The sequence below is a fragment of the Ostrinia nubilalis genome, chromosome 24, assembly GCF_963855985.1.
Source record: "Ostrinia nubilalis chromosome 24, ilOstNubi1.1, whole genome shotgun sequence".
In the NCBI taxonomy this organism is placed as follows: Eukaryota; Metazoa; Arthropoda; class Insecta; order Lepidoptera; family Crambidae; genus Ostrinia; species Ostrinia nubilalis.
In genome coordinates this window covers 1,000,773-1,019,897 of record NC_087111.1, presented here as the reverse complement: position 1 = coordinate 1,019,897, position 19,125 = coordinate 1,000,773, and the positions used below count along the sequence as shown (strand labels likewise).

Genomic DNA, 19,125 nt, shown 5'->3' with positions numbered 1-19,125 from the left:
TATCGTTTCAAAGTAAATATTTTAAAGAAGATGTTATTTTATTATATTAAGCTATTTTTATGTTGAATTAAAGAAGAATAATGGTGTAAAAATCACTTTGATTTTTGGGTATTTCACGTTCTTTAAATTTGTGATTTCTTATTGTAAAATGCTTAAATCTAAGAATTTTCTCAACTAACTATTTGCCTAAGGACCTATGCTATAGGATATAAATGTTTGTTATATCGTTTTCACAGTATTTTTATAAAAATTTCAGCTTGTAAACTGACGCTAAAGTGGAAATTTGAAAACCTGTGTGGACTTATCTTGATAGAATTCTTAAATACTATACTAATCGAAATATTTTCTCAACTAACTATTTAGACGACGAAATTGCCTAATTATTTATGCCTATAACATATTTGTAATGTAACTGGATAATGATTGTAACAGGTTGAAAAAGTACTGTTTTTGCGCCAAACGGCGTAAACGCTCTTAAGTTACCAAAGAAGTAGTAGGTACAGTTGAGAGACAAAGGCAAAACGTCTATAAACTACTTATTAGTTATTCGTTTTAGTACTGAAACCAAGCTCCATGTGAAATGCAGATGTAACAAAACAAACTTAAACAATACACATCTAGCCATCCTCACACCTCAAGTTTACTGGAAATATAAAGCTTGTAAAATTGATGATACTATAACAAATAGCTATTTCCTTCCTATTGATAATAATTTACTTAGCTGAATATGGTTAGAATTAAAAGCACACGAACCGCTACGGGTCCAATGGACCATAAGCGTTGCTTGTAAAGGCTATGGTGACTATTATTTTAGGGCTTAAAAATAGGACGAATGATTTGAAAATGGGAGAAAGAGAATCGAAATCGGTTTGGTTGATATTTTTCGATTCGACTTTTGGGAACTACCGAAAATAGAGAAGCTGGGGTCATCGCTAGAGCTTTTAATTTTTTTTTGAAAGGTACATGATAGTGATAAAGTTGCAATTTTCATTGATGAATGAAAAAGAAAACAATCTCTACAGGATATCAAGTCAATGTTGAATAACAAATAAAATGAATCCGTGTCGGTACTGCTTCAATAATCGTTATTTGCATGTGTGAAATGGTTATGACGGTTCATAAACTTGTTATTGCCCAATACGGCAACAGAAGAATAATGGTGCTCTTAAAATCTGACACCATTAGCAGTATGTTCAGATGACAACCACGTGTAGCCTCGCTAAAGCTTCTGGCCGAGCGCCAGAACCATTTTGTGACTTCCAATAAAAGTTCCAACATAAACTAGTGGAGAAAACCTAGGTATTATAACTTCTTAATCTATGGAGTCTCTTCCCACCACTCATTTCTAAAGCCTGGTCCGTGAGCACGTAGAATCCCGTCCAATAATCCCAAGCTACCCATCCTTATCGCTCGCGCGTAATTATATTGCTGTCGCGACTGTGTGACGCGCGCCCGCAGTGAGTGTGCGAGCGCGACAGCAACATAATTACGTGCGAGCGACAAGGATGGGCAGCTTGGGGTCATTGGACGGGATTCTACGTGCTCACGGACCAGGCCTTACTGCTAAAAATCTTTTAACAAGGAGGATCTAGGCATAGCTTAGCAGCCTAAAACCTAATCACGAACAGTGAAGGGTAAAGCGGTTCTACAAAATATTTGAAGGCACGTAATCAGTTTTTACAAAATACATAAGCTTCAATCAAATCAACGCGTGCAGATCGCCATCGCCGATGCGATCAAAGGCGGCGCGTCTTGTTTTTCTACTAGTTGTTGATTTACTGATAGACAGTCTTTCCCTAAGCATTAGTTCCGTTGCTTAGATGATCTATTGTTACTAGAACAACATTTTTTCTTTATGTAGGTACGTTTCTTTACACCTCTAAAAAGATGTCGCGTTTTCATAGCGAATTCGATTGTCAGCCGTTCGTGACCTACGTAAAGTACCCACTAGTGGTTCTGATAATTGCAGTCCCAGTGCCACAAATATGATAGTCAACCTACCCACATGCACCGAACCTCACACACGGAACAATGGGTCCAAGCTCAGCATATCGCGTCCGCCAGGTGGCGCCACCGCGCGACGATTCTGAAAAGAACGGATTTTCTCAGCGCTTTGGGCTTAAATGGTTTAGATATTCTTTTCGTATTGGAGACGGAGATTTTAAAATTTTATAACCCTTTCAATAGAGAGTTATCGTTTAAGCGTGATATTATTTATTTAGCTCGACTGAGAGGTGCTGGGTTACTTTGTTCCTACATTACAGATTTGAGCCTGATTGTCCGATACAACTATGCAGATAATAATACTTACGACATTTAAAGCTGTCGTGATTCAATTGAGACTTGAGAAACGCCAAGGCTGGTATTATAAATAAGAAAGTGCTTAGAAGTGTCTTGTGTAGAGACTGATCACGGGGCCTTATCCACCCCCATGATGGTCCGTCTCCGTCTGCACACAGGGTACAAGTTTTTGAATTTGTTATTGTTTGTGTTTATGTTTATTTCGAACCCGCTTAATATGGACTTTTAAAATTGTCTAAAATAAAGATTTTTTTATTGTTTATTTAGAACTTGAGTATGGATTTATTTATACTTGAGCGTATTAAAGTCAGCCATAAAATAGTGCCTAACTCATGACACAAGTAAATAAAGAGTTTTTGTTGTATAGTTACTAATGATAGATATTCTATCCAATATTCTGAGGTTTAGCCAGTTCCTTAGTACAAAGTAGAATATGAAACATTATTTTATAAAAGCTCTATGAAAAGTAGACGTGCACTATGAAATTCAATTTGAAACAAACGCTGAGCGTGCTTCGCGGGTAGTTTACAAGTTTTTTCATAACGCACGTTTTCGGGATAACGGTAGACTACGAGTTACACCAGTGTAATAATAAAATATGGGGTGGGTAGGCGTCGATTTTGATAGAGTAAGTAGAGACCATTTTTCTGTTTAGAAAAACAGAAAACTGCTGACTCATGGAGGAAAATGACTACATTTATGTAAAAAGAAAGAAAAAGAAAAGAGGAGTAACAAAATCTGTAGCCTTACCAAAAGATATGCTTGTTACATACTTGGACAAGATTTATTATATGAAATTGACCTAGACAGTCCACAGCAGTTAAAGACCGTGGCATGTTATGTAGGTACCTTTTTGTATTTGAGACAAAAATATATAGTTTGATGTGCTATAATCCGATCACTGTCATAACTTTAGATTAATAATAAAGTGAATTATATCACATCTGCAGCACTAAATAAATCGTAAAAATAACTCTTCAAGAAAGGGTCAACTTTCAGAACAATATAAATTGACTATCATCCGTATGTTATAGTTAAGTATATGAGACCAAAACAGATTACTAAATTGGTTGTTTAGAAACTTGCAACAGTAATAATTATTTGTTCTATAGTCGTAAAGATACGAACTCATTATCTTTAATTCATAAAATAAATTACAAAAGTGTTTTCGGTTTAGGTATACAAGCCCCAAATGACACATGATACGCCACTTGCTCGCAACATCTGATTATCCGGAAAAACGACAAATTCCCCATGATGATGGATGGCCTCAAATCTTTATTCGATACACCATTAAATCCTTATTTGTACCGGGATAAAGATTAATATACCATGCCATGGTTCGGGCGATTTGTTATTGAATGAGAACATGGAAGTTTTGGGCAAAGTTTATGGAATTTTATTAAATTTTTAAGAACATCTATGATAGCTCAAATGCACTTTTCAGTGTGGAATAAGGGTGCCTTTAACATAGAATAAATAATGTCTAATTATTGAATAGTCAATAAGTGAAAATTAAATGTCTTGTATCATTGTCAAAAGTTGAACTATACAGATTCTCGTATAAGAGACGAGACAAGAGAAGAAAGCATAAAATCCTACTTATGAATCATCTTAATTTCCTCGTTAAAATACCAACCATTTGGAGGTACCAGAAGTAGACTGCTACTGGCAAAATGTGAAGTATCATTGGATGAACATACAGTAATCTATACTAATATTATAAAGCTGAAGAGTTTGTTTCTTTGTTTGTTTACTTGAACGCGCAAATCTCAGGAACTACCGGTCCGATTTGAAAAATTATTTCATTTATTGAGGAAGGCTATAGGTTATATACCATTAGCTACAAGTAATAGGTGCAGAGCAAAAATGAAAAATGTGCGAAAACGGGTTTTCACGCGTACGAATTCTCGGGCACAGCTAGTCATTTTTATATTCGTAGCTCAGAAACTTGGCTCGATTTTATCCCACCATTGTACCCCATGGACAATGGGTAATACAATATTGATGAGTTCCTTTTATCTTTTACTTTGCGTTGACTTGGCGTCCTCTTGCGGCTAATATTTGTTATTATTGTCCTGGATAGGTTGATTACCCAATCGCTTGGCTCTATAAATCGTACGATTTATCTGTTCATAAGATATCAATCTGACTTATGAAGTCCCTTCAAATGTAGTCGGGTAAGATAAATCGGCTAATTCAACGAGATGTTTGGCATTTGAAAAAATATCCATCATCAAACTGGATAAAAGCGATTTTTGGGCTGACACTGTATAGGTTTGTTGTCGATACGACAAGAAGAAAGGGATTCTTATAATTTATGTCTACGAGAATAGAACTGGAACTTCACCTAAAGTTTAACTTAATTTATACAGAGGCAGGCTAAATTAAAGTTGGGTTACTTCTCATTTATATTGAGTTTAAAAACTCGTTTTACACAATTTATTCTACTAACTGTGCCCCGCGGTGTTACCCGAGGTAAAACGTAGCCTATGTGTTAATCCAGGGTGTCAGCTAACTCCATACCAAATTTTATTAAAATCGCTCCAGTCGTTTAGACCTGAAGAAGTAACAAACTTTCGCTTTTAAAATATTAGTGTGATATGTATTTTTAGATTTTTGTTAACGCCCCATAGTGCTCTACATAATGTATACTTAGTAACTCCCATAGAACGGACTTGAATTCCAAATGTATTCAAGTAATCTCCTAACGAGATAGTCCAAACTTCAGCAGTATCCATCTTGTTGTTTTGACTGCAACTCGTTACTATTTTATATCGTCAGGTAACCGGCGAACTTCCCCAACTTAACTCATATTGTTGCCGAAAACAAACGTTTATCTGCTGGAACTTGGATGGCTGTAAATGTTTTAGTATACTCACATGTGTACAGTTTCTACAAGTAAAGTCGCCGAAGCTAAAACGATGAAATTTCCCAATGGATTCAACTTTTATGTGATAGATAGATGTAGGTAGAATGTGTCGTTCTTAATAGATAGGATTCATCATCATCATCTCAGCCGTAGGCCTCCCCCAATGCTTTCCATGTTGCCCAGTTGGTAGCAGCCTGCGTCCAGCGCCTTTCTGTTACTTATACGATGTCGGTCCACCTTGTGGGTGGACGTCCCGCGCTCACACATGTCCAGATAGGATTAAAAAATTGATAATGTAAGTTGGTAAGGGGAAACCTAATGATAAATAGTTATAATTTTGCATGCCGAAAGATGGAGATACTTACTTTAAAAATTGTTACACCGGCTGATGTAAACCCATGTTTGCGAATAAAAATGATTTGATTTGAAACCAGAAATTTATTTTTAATTCATCCATTTTGTTTGAGATGGAGATCAAAGTAGCATGAGCAAACACAATAAATAACTTATTAAAAATAATATGTTTATGTAAAGAAATATTTAACTATGTACAGTTTAATCAAGGAATCTACCAGCCAGTGCAAAGAAACCCTTATTTATTCAACATCCTCCCTATCACAGAGTAAGGCTGCGTGAACACTGACCATAATAATGGTCGGACAAAATAAAGCTAACAATTTTATATTAGCATTTTGATAAAAGAAACCTGGTAAGTAGCTATTTAAAACAGTGTGCTTACTAAGAGTTTAGTTTACGTTAGGTAAGCTCGCTAGCGAGTACGTCAAAAAAAATCTATCAAGATTTTAGTTCTTGAAAGTAGCCGCTTAGGGCTGTACAATCATACATTTAATGTCATTTTGAGCCCCCCACCACGTAACGTAAACTCATGGTAAGAACACTAAACAGAACAGGCGAATTGCTTTGTTTTATTCTTGTTACATGAAGATGTTGTATTCTTACTTCTTTCTTATTATCATAATATCCATAGTCTTTTCCATTATACCCTCTATTTTTTCTGAACCGTAAGTACCTACCTATCCTAAAATCTTATGAATCTTGATTGGGTACGATTAGCTAAAAGATACTTAATTTATTGCCATACAACAACCATCTCTCCTCAGCCATATGTCAAAAACTAGTCACCTATAGTGTCCAATGTACCCGCAGCCATACATTCTTTATTGCCTCCGCAAACAAAGGTAATAAAAACAAAATGGCCGCCGCATACCAGCGTCCATTTGATATTAATTAAACGGGGAACGCATAAATCTCGAGAGCCACATAAATATCTACGTATTGCTTACCTTAGTGCTGTACGTTCGATAGCTATAACATATTCGATAGGCACGTCTGTAGCTATGTTGTTTTTTCCATGAAATATGGCTGAAAATGTAGAGCCAAAATGTTGCCATCCTCGAATTCTCTTCGCTTCGAGTTGTCTGGTTTAGTGACATTTATCAGATTCTTGCCAGATTTGTACTCACACAATGCTAATTACAAATAAAAATGCTCATCGTCATCATCACCATCAGTTCAGTCGGATACATAGGTATAGGACAAGAACCAATTTTGAATTTGATCTCATTTAACCCATATAGACCTACCGTACCCTATGTGGTACGGTATCTTTTTGAAAATATTTTGAAGTACCAAACTGTTGTTAATTTGTAAAAATGATTGTGACAGTAAGCTTAAAGTTATTATTTTACATAAAAATATTTAAAAATATGTTTTTAACAAGTGGTTTCGGAAATATTGATGAAAATCCTCGACAGAAAACAAAAAAAAATATTTACAATGTATTCAACAAGGTATAATTTCTTATTATTTATGGTAAATTATGTTATTTATCAATTTTATTTAAAAAATAGAGTACAATAGTATCATGACTACAAAAAAAATATTATTGAGATTATTTTTATACGGTTTATTCCAGTCTAAAATAGGTGTACCGTATAAGGTACAGTAGGTCTATGCATGAGCAAATCATGCGAGAAAATATAATTTATTTTTTATTATTTTTATTTGTTTTAGGCTATCAATGCTTCACTATATTGCCAAAACTCATGAAAAATTTGATAAATTCAGCAAACAAACCAATCTTGGTATTTTTCCATTGCTGTCTTGTCAGATGACCGCTAATGATGATCAGACCGACGAAGATTCAGGCGATAAATATAGTGTCAATGTGAATAATTTTCCTCAGAGTTTTCTTCGATGGATTTGCTAAATTTCCATCGTCGTGTCGCTAAATGCGATTATGGATAGCACTAAACGTAACAAGTCAGAAAAAGCCAGGTCTTCTTCAGCTATCCTCACTAACTTCGGAAAAGGTAGAAAAAAGAACCAAATGTGGTTAGTATTACAGAAAACGTCTTACAAGATATGCCAAGTGTGATACTGGTGATTGTGTGATTTTATATTTATTTGATATCATACAAAAATAAATAAAAACCTTCTTTGAACAACGAGTATATTTTGCATACTTATAGACCTACTGTACCCTATATGGTACGGGCTCCCCACGGCCCCCTATTTATGGATTATTTTTTTTAATACTTTTTTTCTTGATTTTTGTGCTTCCCTTTGTAAGTTTTTGCTGAAAAATCTATTTTTAATTACAAAAATAATTATCGGTCTAAATGGGTTAGTTTTACAATTGAGAATACTTTTTCAATTAACATCTAACTTTTATCTTAAGAATAAAACTGTCTGAATTCGATGTTAGATACGTCAAACTTATTCTAATAATAAAGATATCTGTCGATTAAAAAATTGGCCCTAAACACACAGACAAAGACACGGCATTTGCCTGTTCATATTCGGGACACATTATCTTGATTGTAATGGAACAAGCTTAAGATTCGCTTACTCGGGAAGCTGTTAAGTGAAAAACTGTTGTTTTTCTACTTGTTTGTTCGTGTTTTATAACCTTTTACACAGCATTCTTATTAATTGTGCTCGTTGTAGAAGAACATTGTAATTTAGGACTAATGTTGGTTATAAAATACTTTTTGCCGAATCCGTTAGGTGATCTTAGTACTAAAATACATATTGCTCTATCGAAACCAAAAAAAAAAAACATGTGACTATCTATCTAATACACAGTGTCAGGCATTTGATGTTAACCCTTCAAGTACTAGCGAATCGAGACAATCGAATGTTACTGAGCTTTTTCCTTAGATAATTTACACAATTATTTATAATATTTTTACAGAGAACCTCCCATAAATGTTGTGCTCAACATCTCTTAAAAGAAATATTAAAGTTACAGAAAATAAAACCCACCTTCCCTCAATTTAGTAAATTGTTTACAAACGAGTCCCAAGGCGGCGTTTATGCGTATTGTTCAAAACACATTTGAGCTAATTCACTCGGTTGGCTGCCTATCACACCGTTGTGTAACGATTTAGTAGTTTCTTCCACAACAGCCGATCCTGCGGTGCCCGCATCCAAGTCCTCCATGCTACCTTCAATAGATTGTCGATCCATTATCATGGTGTTTACATTTAATCCAGCGTGCACTATCATCATCATCATCATTTCAGCCACAGGAGGTCCACTGTTGAACATAGGCATCCCCCCAATGATTTCCACGTCGCCGGTTGGTGTCGGCCTGCAACCAGCACCTTCCTGCTATCTTTATGAGATCGTCGGTCCATTTTGTGCACCATTTCTCCTCAAAACTCGTATAATATTCGAACCCGCTATCACACATTTGCACCGGTATTACAATAATTTTAATTCATTCAATTTTGTACAAAAACTTATTCGGTGTTAAAGATAGTCAAAATATGTACCTTTATGATAATTTGGCACCTCTTAATTTCCATACAAAATACACGGAAACCTTTATAATTAAATTGTTATTTGCTCCATCATACTTAGTTTTGAGTTTTCCCCCAAGACCACTCTTTCATCTTATCATTTTGGGCAAGTTAAAGTCACAGGGTGTTGGTGTGATTTCAATATTTACACCAATCACAATCAGGTATTTTCTTTATTTAAACACTAGCTTTTGCCCACGGCTTCACCGGCGTGAAATTTAGTTTGTCACAGATCGTCATAAATTATAACCTATTATGTTAATCTGGGTTATAAACATAAATACTTTAAAGTTTCTTTAAAATCCATTCAGTAGTTTTTTCGTGAAAGAGTAACAAACACCCAGACATTCAGACATCCAAACTTTCGCATTTATAATATTAGTAGGATTATGTTACATGTAAAAGTAAGTAGGTATATCATTCTGTTGTATTTTTTTTTTTTCAAATATCTCATATTCCCTCCGAAAGTGTGACTATTGCCAAAATTTACTGTGCTCTTGCTTTGCAAATGAAACAAAATCAAGTAGAACATTTTTTTATTTAACATTGGTAAATTAATTTTCACTTATTAGCTATCTATAATGTAGTAGTCATCTAAATGCTGCTCGTCGTTGTAAGGGTATTCTGTAAAATAAACGATTAGATTTGGGTCCCAAAAGTCTATACTGCTTGTCAAATTATTATCTATATCTATATATATAAAAGAAAGTCGTGTTAGTTACTCCACTTATAACTCAAGAACGGCTGAACCGATTTAGCTGAAAATTGTCAGGGAGGTAGTTTAGAGCCAGGAGAAGGACATAGGATACTTTTTATCCCGTTCGAAATTAAAAAAAAAGTCTGCTTATTTATTGCCATTAAGGCGGAACAAAGTTCGCCGGGTCAGCTAGTATGTATATAAAAGAAAGTCGTGTTAGTTACACCACTTATAACTCAAGAACGGCTGAACCGATTTAGCTGAAAATTGTCAGGGAGGTAGTTTAGAGCCAGGAGAAGGACATAGGATACTTTTTATCCCGTTCGAAATTAAAAAAAAAGTCTGCTTATTTATTGCCATTAAGGCGGAACAAAGTTCGCCGGGTCAGCTAGTTTTTTATAAATGTGACAGACCGAAATTCACGCGGTTGATGCCGCGGGTATTTAAAGGACTTAGCACACTTATCAACCCGGAAAGGGATCGTAACCGTATCAACTCGAGGCGGTCAATATTCTTTGTATGAAACTCCATACAGCAACGCACACTTATCCGCACCATAACGTGAATGCCTCGCCTCGCGGTTGACAGCGCGAAAGGCGATGACAGTGTTGATGCCTTTCCGAGTTGATATGTCTGCTATGACCTTAAGTCCCTATCTTTATTGTATGATATTGTATCATGTTAGTTGGTAGTATCTACTCACGTAAATACTCGGTGAGGATGTTGAGAAAGAAACACTCTCCCATGTGTGATATCTGCCACACTGAAAAAGTAAACGTTTTTTCATAGCTTATTAAGCTTACCACGAGGGGTATTTTCTTTTTTCTAATGGAATATAAGTGTGTTGCCGGCCCTTGAAATTATTAATTTGTATTTACAAATTGCAAATATTATTAAAAATATATCTTTTGTACATACAACGCGGTCGAGTTAACTGCGCACTTGGCAGCCGTAACGTCACATCAACGTTCTGGTACGGATGGGACGAACGCGAGATGTGCGGGCAAGTGAGAGGGGAGAGTCGCATTACAACAAGGTACGCAGTTAGCTCGATTGGCTTGTAGGTACAATCTTGTTTCTTAGTATTTTTGCAGCGTGCGCAGAAAATGTGACAATATGAAAGTTTCTCATTCCATCACTAAAAGACGTTCACTGCTGGACAAAGTCTTCCTCCACTTTGTTCACCTGGGAAATATCACCTCTGAACAATTTCACCCAACTTTATTTACAGTTTTTTGACAGTACCTATCTAACATAATTTTTATGCGTGTGATATTAGTCCACTTGATTAATGGAAAAGGTAGCATCTGTTCACCAGGGTGAATTAATTCCTAGGTGAACAAAGACGACCGCTTTAGTCAACTCAATGCACCTGGAAAATAAAGTTGGGTGAAAAGGTTCCGAGGTGAAATGAGGACACTAAAAAATTTTTAGGCAGTATAAAAAGACTACATTACTGTCGTATCGCTCCATGCAGTTCACGAAGTCTAGCATGCAATAGTTCTTAAAGTTCAGGGTTTGGTAGTACAATGTCCTTCCACAAACTTGTCCGGTGCTGCAAAAGTTAATCCTTTAGTTGAGGGAAAAGGTATTTCCACCTAAAAACTAATGAAAATAATGTTTTTCTATATATTGGCTGTTTGAGTAAGAGGTAGGTTATCAATACCTAATTTTGTAACTCATGGACATCCGAATCCGAGCACCATAGCAACAATAAATTGCAAGATCAAGGAAACATTAGATCATATCTTAGTAAGCGTGATTATTGGACAGTCAAAAACTAGCTCATCTCACTCATATTCTAACTACTGACGATGATACTCTTAAGTTTTATATCGTCTACAATCTGTGTGCTTACCATGAGTTTACGTTAGGTGTGCTCGCTAGCGAGTACGTCAAAAAAATGTATGAAGATTTTATTTCTTGACAGTAGCCGCTAGAGGCGCTGCACAATACGTCATACATTTAATGTCATTTTTTTACGCAGTCGCTAGCGAAACACACCTAACGTAAACTCATGGTAAGCACACAGGTCGAGTTAAATGCGCACTTCGCTGGTATGCGACTCTCCCTCGCACTCACTCCATCTCTCCGCGTTCGCCCCGTTCGTACCAGAGCGTCGATGTGACGTCACGGTCGCCAGGTGCGCAGTGAACTCGACCAGGTTGTAAGTCTCCAATCAAGGGGGAAGAGACAATATACAGGGTGGAATTTTGTAATGTCACCTGGAGGGAAAGTACTGTTTAATACTGTAGATAAAAAAAATTACTCAAAGTAAACGTTCCTTTATTTTTGAAATATTTTTTTTAATTTTTCGAAAATTCACCACTATACCATACATTGTTCTGTAAATAATTAAAGTAATATAAGATTTCAGGTTTTCCTTTCCTTTCATTTATCAAGTTTGTTAGAGAGATTACTTAACCCTAACGATCGATGCAATAAAAATACAGGATGTAATTTTTAACAGATTTTTAGTTGGTTCGATTCCCGGTTGTGGCAAGCAATTTTTTTGGAAATCTTTGAATGCAGTTCTATTTCTTTCCCTAAATTAGAGATTTTTCCTTTGAGTAAAATTTAATATCCACATTAAGAGTACTTTCCCTTTAGGTGGCTTTACAAAATTCCACCCTGTAGAGATAGAGAGAGTATAAATCAAATGTTAACATACTCGTAAGCTTTTAAGCAATAATAAGCGAGGTAGTCACAGTCCTCTTCAAACGTCAATCGGACTGCGGGGGTGCGTCGACGCCGATACTGCGTGGTCGTTCTTGTAGTGAATCTGTAAACAACAGCTGTCTGATAGCCTATCTGTTATAGTCTGGTCTGCAGGCACGTAGAATTTTGTTCAATGACCCCAAGCTATCCATCCTTATCGCTCGCGCTTAATTATATTGCTGTCGCGTCTGTGCGACGGGCGCCTGCAGTGAGTGTGCGAGCGCGACAGCAACATAATTACGCGCGAGCGATAAGGATGGATAGCTTGGGGTCATTGGGAAAAATTCTACGTGCTCACAGACCGGGCTTTAGACAATTGACACCGGCTAAATAAAAAACAAACGCTCGGAGCCTATGATCGTAAAATTTTCAAACATAATAATAGACGGGCATCCAATCGTTTGCCATTTTTAAATGACTGACGTAGTCAGGCCGCGATGAGGATCAGTCGTAGCTCGTAGCACATACAGTTAGCACACCAGTGTATTATTTCAGACACCACAATCTAGAAAAATAAAAAATAAATCTCTTTTGCTTTCTAACCATTGCCAAAATTATTGCTTTGCACAGTTTCGTTCAGTCAAAAGCTATTCTATTCATTATGATTGTATTGCTATGATTAAGCGTTATAATCGTAAAATCATGTAATTTTACAACTAATATCAAAATAGTGTCAATGGTTTGTCTCCAATATAGCTTTCATGCGATCATTAATATTAAGTAAATAAAATACCTCGAGGCTGCCCCCATAGCTTCGTTTTGAGTAGTCCCTTGCGTAGGAGACATACCAGTTGCCTCAGACCCAGCGCCTGGCTGAGGTCCCTGGGGTCCCTGAGGTCCCTGAGGTCCCAGAGGTCCCTGAGGTCCCAAAGGTCCCTGAGGTCCCTGAAGTCCATCAATTCCTTCCATTGGAGGTTCGCGAGGAATTTCATCCAAGATTCCTAACACATTCAATCATTTAATTATCATTATCGTCATCATTTCAGCCATAGGACGTCCACTGCTGAACATAGGCTCCCCTAATGATTTCTATTTGACCGGTTGCTAGCAGCAACCTACATTCAGCGCTTTCCTGCTAGCTTTATGAGTTCGTCGGTCCAACTTAAGAGTGGAAAATTATTTAATTACACTTTCTAATAATATAATGTATCCAGTAACCTATTTCTTAAGTTTTTTTCATCATCAGTCTATAAGAGTCCACTGCTGGATATTACTGCCAATAACAGTACGTGCCTTATCTTTTTGTCAAGGACAGGAATTAAAAAGAAAATAAAAACAAAAATAAAGATGTCAGACTTTCGAACAAACGCCGCCATTTTATTTTACTCTCTTCGTAACAAATTATGAAGAGAATCACTTTTGTTTGAGAACGATTGGAGCTGGATAAAAATAGTGTATTATTGAATTATCACAAGTATTGGGATAAAAAGGCAGAGCAAAAGAATTTCATCACAGAGTGATTCAACATAATTTGATGATTTTTGGACAACGTAATCCTTTGCTTACCTTGTCTTTCAGCAGTTCGATAGATTCTTCCTGGCCGGTGAAATGGACCTCTCTGGTTCCAGGAAAAAGGGTCAATGTTGCTTGGACCTCCTGGATCCGGTCGCATCTGACTGTATTTACTTGCGATGCTTCGGTACTCCTTCAGCAGATTTGCTATCTCTTCATCCGAAGGTGGATGGAAACTGTTTGGGGCAGGGTAGTAACGGCGGAAGGGGCTTGAACCTCTTCTTTTAGGAAAACCATTGTTTGAGCTGGTCCTATTAGTCTGGGGTGAAGTGGCGTTATGAATGGGTATAGTGGACTCCGTTCTACCACTAATGGTGGATTCATTTGAGGGCAATGATTCAGTGGTTCTGTTCAGTTGACTGCTTGATTGAGAATCAGTTGCCAACGTTGGTGCAAATAGTGCTGATGAAAGAAAACAGGCAATGTCAGGGGGACTCAAGGGCAATATTTAAGTGTCGAAGCAAAACCCACTCGCAAGGGTTCAGGTTCACATAGAATAGGTAAATAGCTCACGATTCGTTGCGGCGACTGTGCGACGTCGGAGCGGTCCCGTGGTGGACCCATTTGAGGGCAATGAATCAGTAGTTCTGTTCAGTTGAGTGCTTGATTGAGAATCAGTTCCCAACGTTGGTGCAAATAGTGCTGGTGAAATAAAACAGGCAGTGTAAGTCTCAAAGCAAAACCCGCTCGCAAGGGTTCAGGTTCACATAATCACCCTTAATAAGGAAAAAGCTCACGATTCGTTGCGGTGACGGTAAGACTTCGGAGCGGTGTCGACCTACATAGAAATGTTAGTGGCGGGCACACGAGCGGTGCGCGATATGGTGAAATCTTGACTCTACTCTAATTGGGTACTATACCTGATAACACGCAAACTATTTGTTTGACATTTGAGAACAACATAAGTATCAAATGCTTCCAAATTACATAATTTTGGAAATTATTATAGGAGACAATGAAACGTCGAAACTGTTGTTCTTCAAAAGGTCAAGTCAATGTTACGAGTTAATTTCATGGTAATAAACTTTTGCATTCAAAACAAACATAATGTTTACAACAGCTTATCATATTCAGTTATTGATTCTGCTATAGTGCGAGTGAGTTACTAGTATAGTAGTAAACTATAATAGTAAATTCAACAAACATGGTATTCTAAAAAATCAGTTTTGAGAGTAACTATGATTTTCTTAAATGTTGCCTTCAAATGTCAAACGAATTATTTATCTTATATTAGGTACCAAATGTGTTTTATATTACCGTATGCAATGTATAAATCTAATATAAATACATTAAACAGTAACGAAAAGCACAGGTTGCATTATGCGTGGCATAAGCTAAATACCAATAATTTATACCATTTGTCACCAGCTCTGCTCCCATCACATAGTTCCATTCTGACTACCACCCCACGAGGACCTAAACATGAGAGTTCCAAGACCAGTCCTCATCACCGCCGTCAGTTCGCTGGCTACCAGTTCCGTCCGAAGAACTTCGTTCCACCTTCAGACCACCAGATAGCCAGGCTCTTGAACTACTACCGAGGGATTGTGCACAAATTCGGTAGATACCCACAAAAGTCCGCGAGCACACCTATGGGCGCAAAGTTTGATCGATTTGGCGGTAAAAAACGAACGACTAGGTGTGTATAGTCCCACGATTCTGAAAAGTCAAGTGGCAAAAATCTAAAACTAACTACACTATTGATAGTAGCGCCCTCCTATCAATGTCATAATTAAAATAAAATAAATGACAATCCCCTCCTGACAATGTCATAGCTGGGACGGTTAATTGTCGGACATCTTTATTACTTGTACATTAAAATTTTGAATAGAGAAAGGATATGGCGTACAAACATTATTTGCCACACCAACTGTGTATCGAATACGTAGTTCTTTTTTTTAATTAATTAAACTTAAGCACTACTATTATACTATCTTAAAGGATTATGAAAAAAATTCGATTTCCCAAAATCAACTGCATAGCTTCTTTCATATTTTGGAACAAAACTAAAAAAAAGCTTATAAATAGGTATTTGTGCAGTCGCTAACTACTTTCATTATATTTTTATCAATTAAATCTTTCAGATTCGGGAGAAATACTAAAGCTGGTGGTTTGAGACAAGATTTGGACAATATTATATGTTAGTAAACATTCTTAAAATATAAATACATATTACAAATACTTAGGATGATAACTGATGTTATATGAACTCGAAAATCGAGAATTAGACCCATCGGCCGTCAGTTCTGCGTACTATATGCCCTGCCCATTGCCACTTCAGCTTGCTAATCCATTTTACTAGTTTGTAAAGCACCGTTTAACTAATTTCTTACAAACTGGTACTGTAGCACCCCAGCAGGGATTACCCCAGGAGGTACCCAAGGAACTAGTTCCCCAGGAGGTTCCGGTTAACGCTCCGGTTAACGCTCCGGTTGACGCTTCAGCGGATAGTACGGAGGAGCTCCCTAGAGAGACTAAGGAACCCCAAGCGCGAGGGGATTTGCTGACCCAAGGGACCACTATGAATGAAGCGCAAGGCCAAGCCACTAGGTAATGTACCTACCTAGTAACTTACTTCTTCTTCTGCCTCGCCTTATCAACGCGGGGTCGACTTTCCCAATCATGCGCCATTATAATCGAACGTCCTGTTAGACGAGTCTTGAGGTATATGAAGTCCTTAGGTACTGTTCATTTTCTTTTGGACATTGTCAACATTGGAACTTTTATTGGAAGTTATTTATAGTGATCCAAAATTCCACACTGCATATAAAGAAACCAATGTATCTGGTTACAATTTTTTTTATGAGGCAGGAGGCAAACGAGCAGACGGAATAGTTGCGAAAGATTCAAAATACGTGTCTAGTTTTAAGTTGCATTTAATTTTCATTTTCCTCATCATCAGATCAATAAGTCTCCACTGCCTGGAGAACGACCCTACTCTCCCCACATCACCATCACCATTTCAGTTACAGAATGTCCAATGCTGAACATAGGCATCCCCTAATGATTTCCATATTGACCGATAACGGCCTGCATCCACTCCCAACACTTCACTTAATTTGTATGTTATTTAAAAATCCAGGTTCACCGTCAAAAGAACACAAAGGCGCCGACGAATCCGCACCACCCCGCCGCACGTGAGCTTTGACGAGAAGTGTGACTACCTAGCGTATTATTGCTTGAGAACTTACGAGTGCGTAATATGCCATAACCTATAGTTATAGATCGTTTCATCCACGAAGACGCGCCCCACCAATTTTTGGTCGAGGGAAGCGCGGGGTGCGGTCAGTTTGATCCGAGCAATCCGAGCGTCATTATTGTAGTGTGCGTGTGCAGTGCAAAAAAAATTATCCATGAGTGCACACTGTGCACTCATGGATAATTTTGCGTGTACCGATAACACTCAAACATTACATAGCGGAAGAATGGTGAGGCGCGTCTTCGTGGATGAAACGATCTTATTTATAACTTATATTATTACTAATAGATTTTGATTGTTTGTTTGAAGGGGGAATATGCTTTGAAAGTAATGGACCGAATTAAAAAAATCTTTTACCATTAAAATCCAATAATTTTCAAAAATGTTAGTCACAACGCTTCGAAATTACGAAGCCACTGAACCGATTTCGGTCAATATAGAGTTAGACAGACATGACCGACTCTTTGGTCTAGTGGTAACAAGACTTGTCTCAGATACAGAGATGTTCTGGGTTTATTCTCAATTATTTTCTTTAGTTCGGGATATGGCTTTTGAAATAGGTGATAAAACTTTATGGGAAATCAATAACTTCTAATGATAAAAAAAATTTCAGCACTGGGGTATTGTGTGGCAGAACATTATACTATGTGGAATTAAACTTTACGAACTATTGTATGCTTGACTACGTCAACTGCATGGAGAGATATGACGGTAAAAATAATGACTTCTAAGTAGAATAAGATAGATATTCTATTTTATAGCCGATACTATAGCTCTTAGAGACGATGGCCGTTGGGACAGAAAAATTCTCGAGTGGCGACCACGGGCTGGGAGATGTAGCATGGGCAGGCCTCCTATTAGGTGGACCGGCGATCTGGTAAAGGTCGCGGGTAGAACCTGGATGCGGGCAGCGCAGGACCGTTCATTGTGGAAAACCTTGGGGGAGGCCTTTGTCCAGCAGTGGACGTCATTTGACTAAAACGAACAATTAAAGCCGATGGCATAATTATCATATTGACATTTTCTCTAGAACCATGTAAAGATTGTTATTGTCAACTAGTGTGATTTTTTTCTAGTATGGCAAATACTTCACATGGGAGAGTGTTTCGAATTGAAAGTATTAGACGAATATCTACGTGAGTATTAGTTTTAATCATTAAAATTTAATCTTTCAAGTAAATCAAGAATTACATGAAATCCCACTTTTTCTGTGTATGTCGTAAGAGGCAACTGGACAAGTATGCAAACCTTATGACAAGTGTGGGGAGTATAGACGAAATTCTCCATGTTTTGATTTGGTTTAGAAAAGGTCGTGCTCTATCAGTGTAGACTAAATTATCTAATGATGATGATGATTATGACGTTGATGATGGTAGAAGTCTGACAAAGCTTTAGAATTTGGCCAGTTTAGTTTTTTTATTAACTCTTAACGATCAGCTATAAGTTTTTAAAGAATTTAATGTTCAACAAATTTTTGTGTTTCAGATTACCCGTACTTAGATGATTACTTTTTGGATCATTATTACGTTATAGAAGACATGTAAATAAATGTGTTATAACAATTTTATTCTTATTTACCCAACAAATGTTTTTGATTAATTTTAATAAAATCATCTCGTAATTACTGTTAAACTGTAACTAGATTGAATAAAAACTACCCTTACCTGAAATTTTGATATCTTAAGAACTCTTCTTCCCTCGATCAGCTCATGTCAACTCCGTTCCGCCAGTTGTCATTCGTCATCGTTCCATCGCACTAATAATCTAATAATCTTTGGACAATTTCACACAGCGCCAGCTAGCCCCAAAGTAAGCAACTTAATGCTTGTGTTATGGGTGCTAGCTTAACGGATATACTACTTATATACTTTTTTTTTTTTTAAATACATACATATTATACATAGTCACACCCAGACCCGTCACAGAAATTAAAATTCATCATTTCAATTTCTGCCCGGCCGGGAATCGAACCCGGGACCTCTCGGCATAGTAGTCCGTT

The 19,125-nt window shown here is 37.1% G+C and overlaps 1 protein-coding gene and 1 long non-coding RNA gene across 2 annotated transcripts; one reads left to right on the top strand and one right to left on the bottom strand.

The window, feature by feature from the left end:
- Positions 1-11,160: 11,160 nt before the first annotated feature.
- On the bottom strand, positions 11,161-13,352 carry LOC135083731 (uncharacterized). Its single transcript, XR_010259687.1, has 3 exons — positions 13,149-13,352; positions 12,369-12,479; positions 11,161-11,252 (listed from the first exon to the last, which is right to left on the bottom strand). It is a non-coding gene; the product is annotated as an uncharacterized LOC135083731 (long non-coding RNA).
- Positions 13,353-15,192: 1,840 nt separating this feature from the next.
- On the top strand, positions 15,193-18,677 carry LOC135083608 (uncharacterized). Its single transcript, XM_063978306.1, has 8 exons — positions 15,193-15,223; positions 15,296-15,566; positions 16,012-16,067; positions 16,276-16,477; positions 17,010-17,120; positions 17,740-17,837; positions 18,203-18,262; positions 18,612-18,677. The coding sequence occupies exons 1-8, from the start codon at positions 15,193-15,195 to the stop codon at positions 18,668-18,670; spliced, it is 888 nt and encodes a 295-aa protein (XP_063834376.1). The 3' UTR covers positions 18,671-18,677.
- Positions 18,678-19,125: the final 448 nt, after the last annotated feature.

Coding starts and splice junctions, on each gene's coding strand:
- LOC135083608 (XM_063978306.1), top strand. CDS start 15,193: ATGTATAAATCTAATATAAATACATTAAACA. Junction 15,567..16,011: donor GGTAAAAAACGAACGACTAG/GTGTGTATAGTC, acceptor TAAATCTTTCAG/ATTCGGGAGAAATACTAAAG. Junction 16,068..16,275: donor AGATTTGGACAATATTATAT/GTTAGTAAACAT, acceptor CTGGTACTGTAG/CACCCCAGCAGGGATTACCC.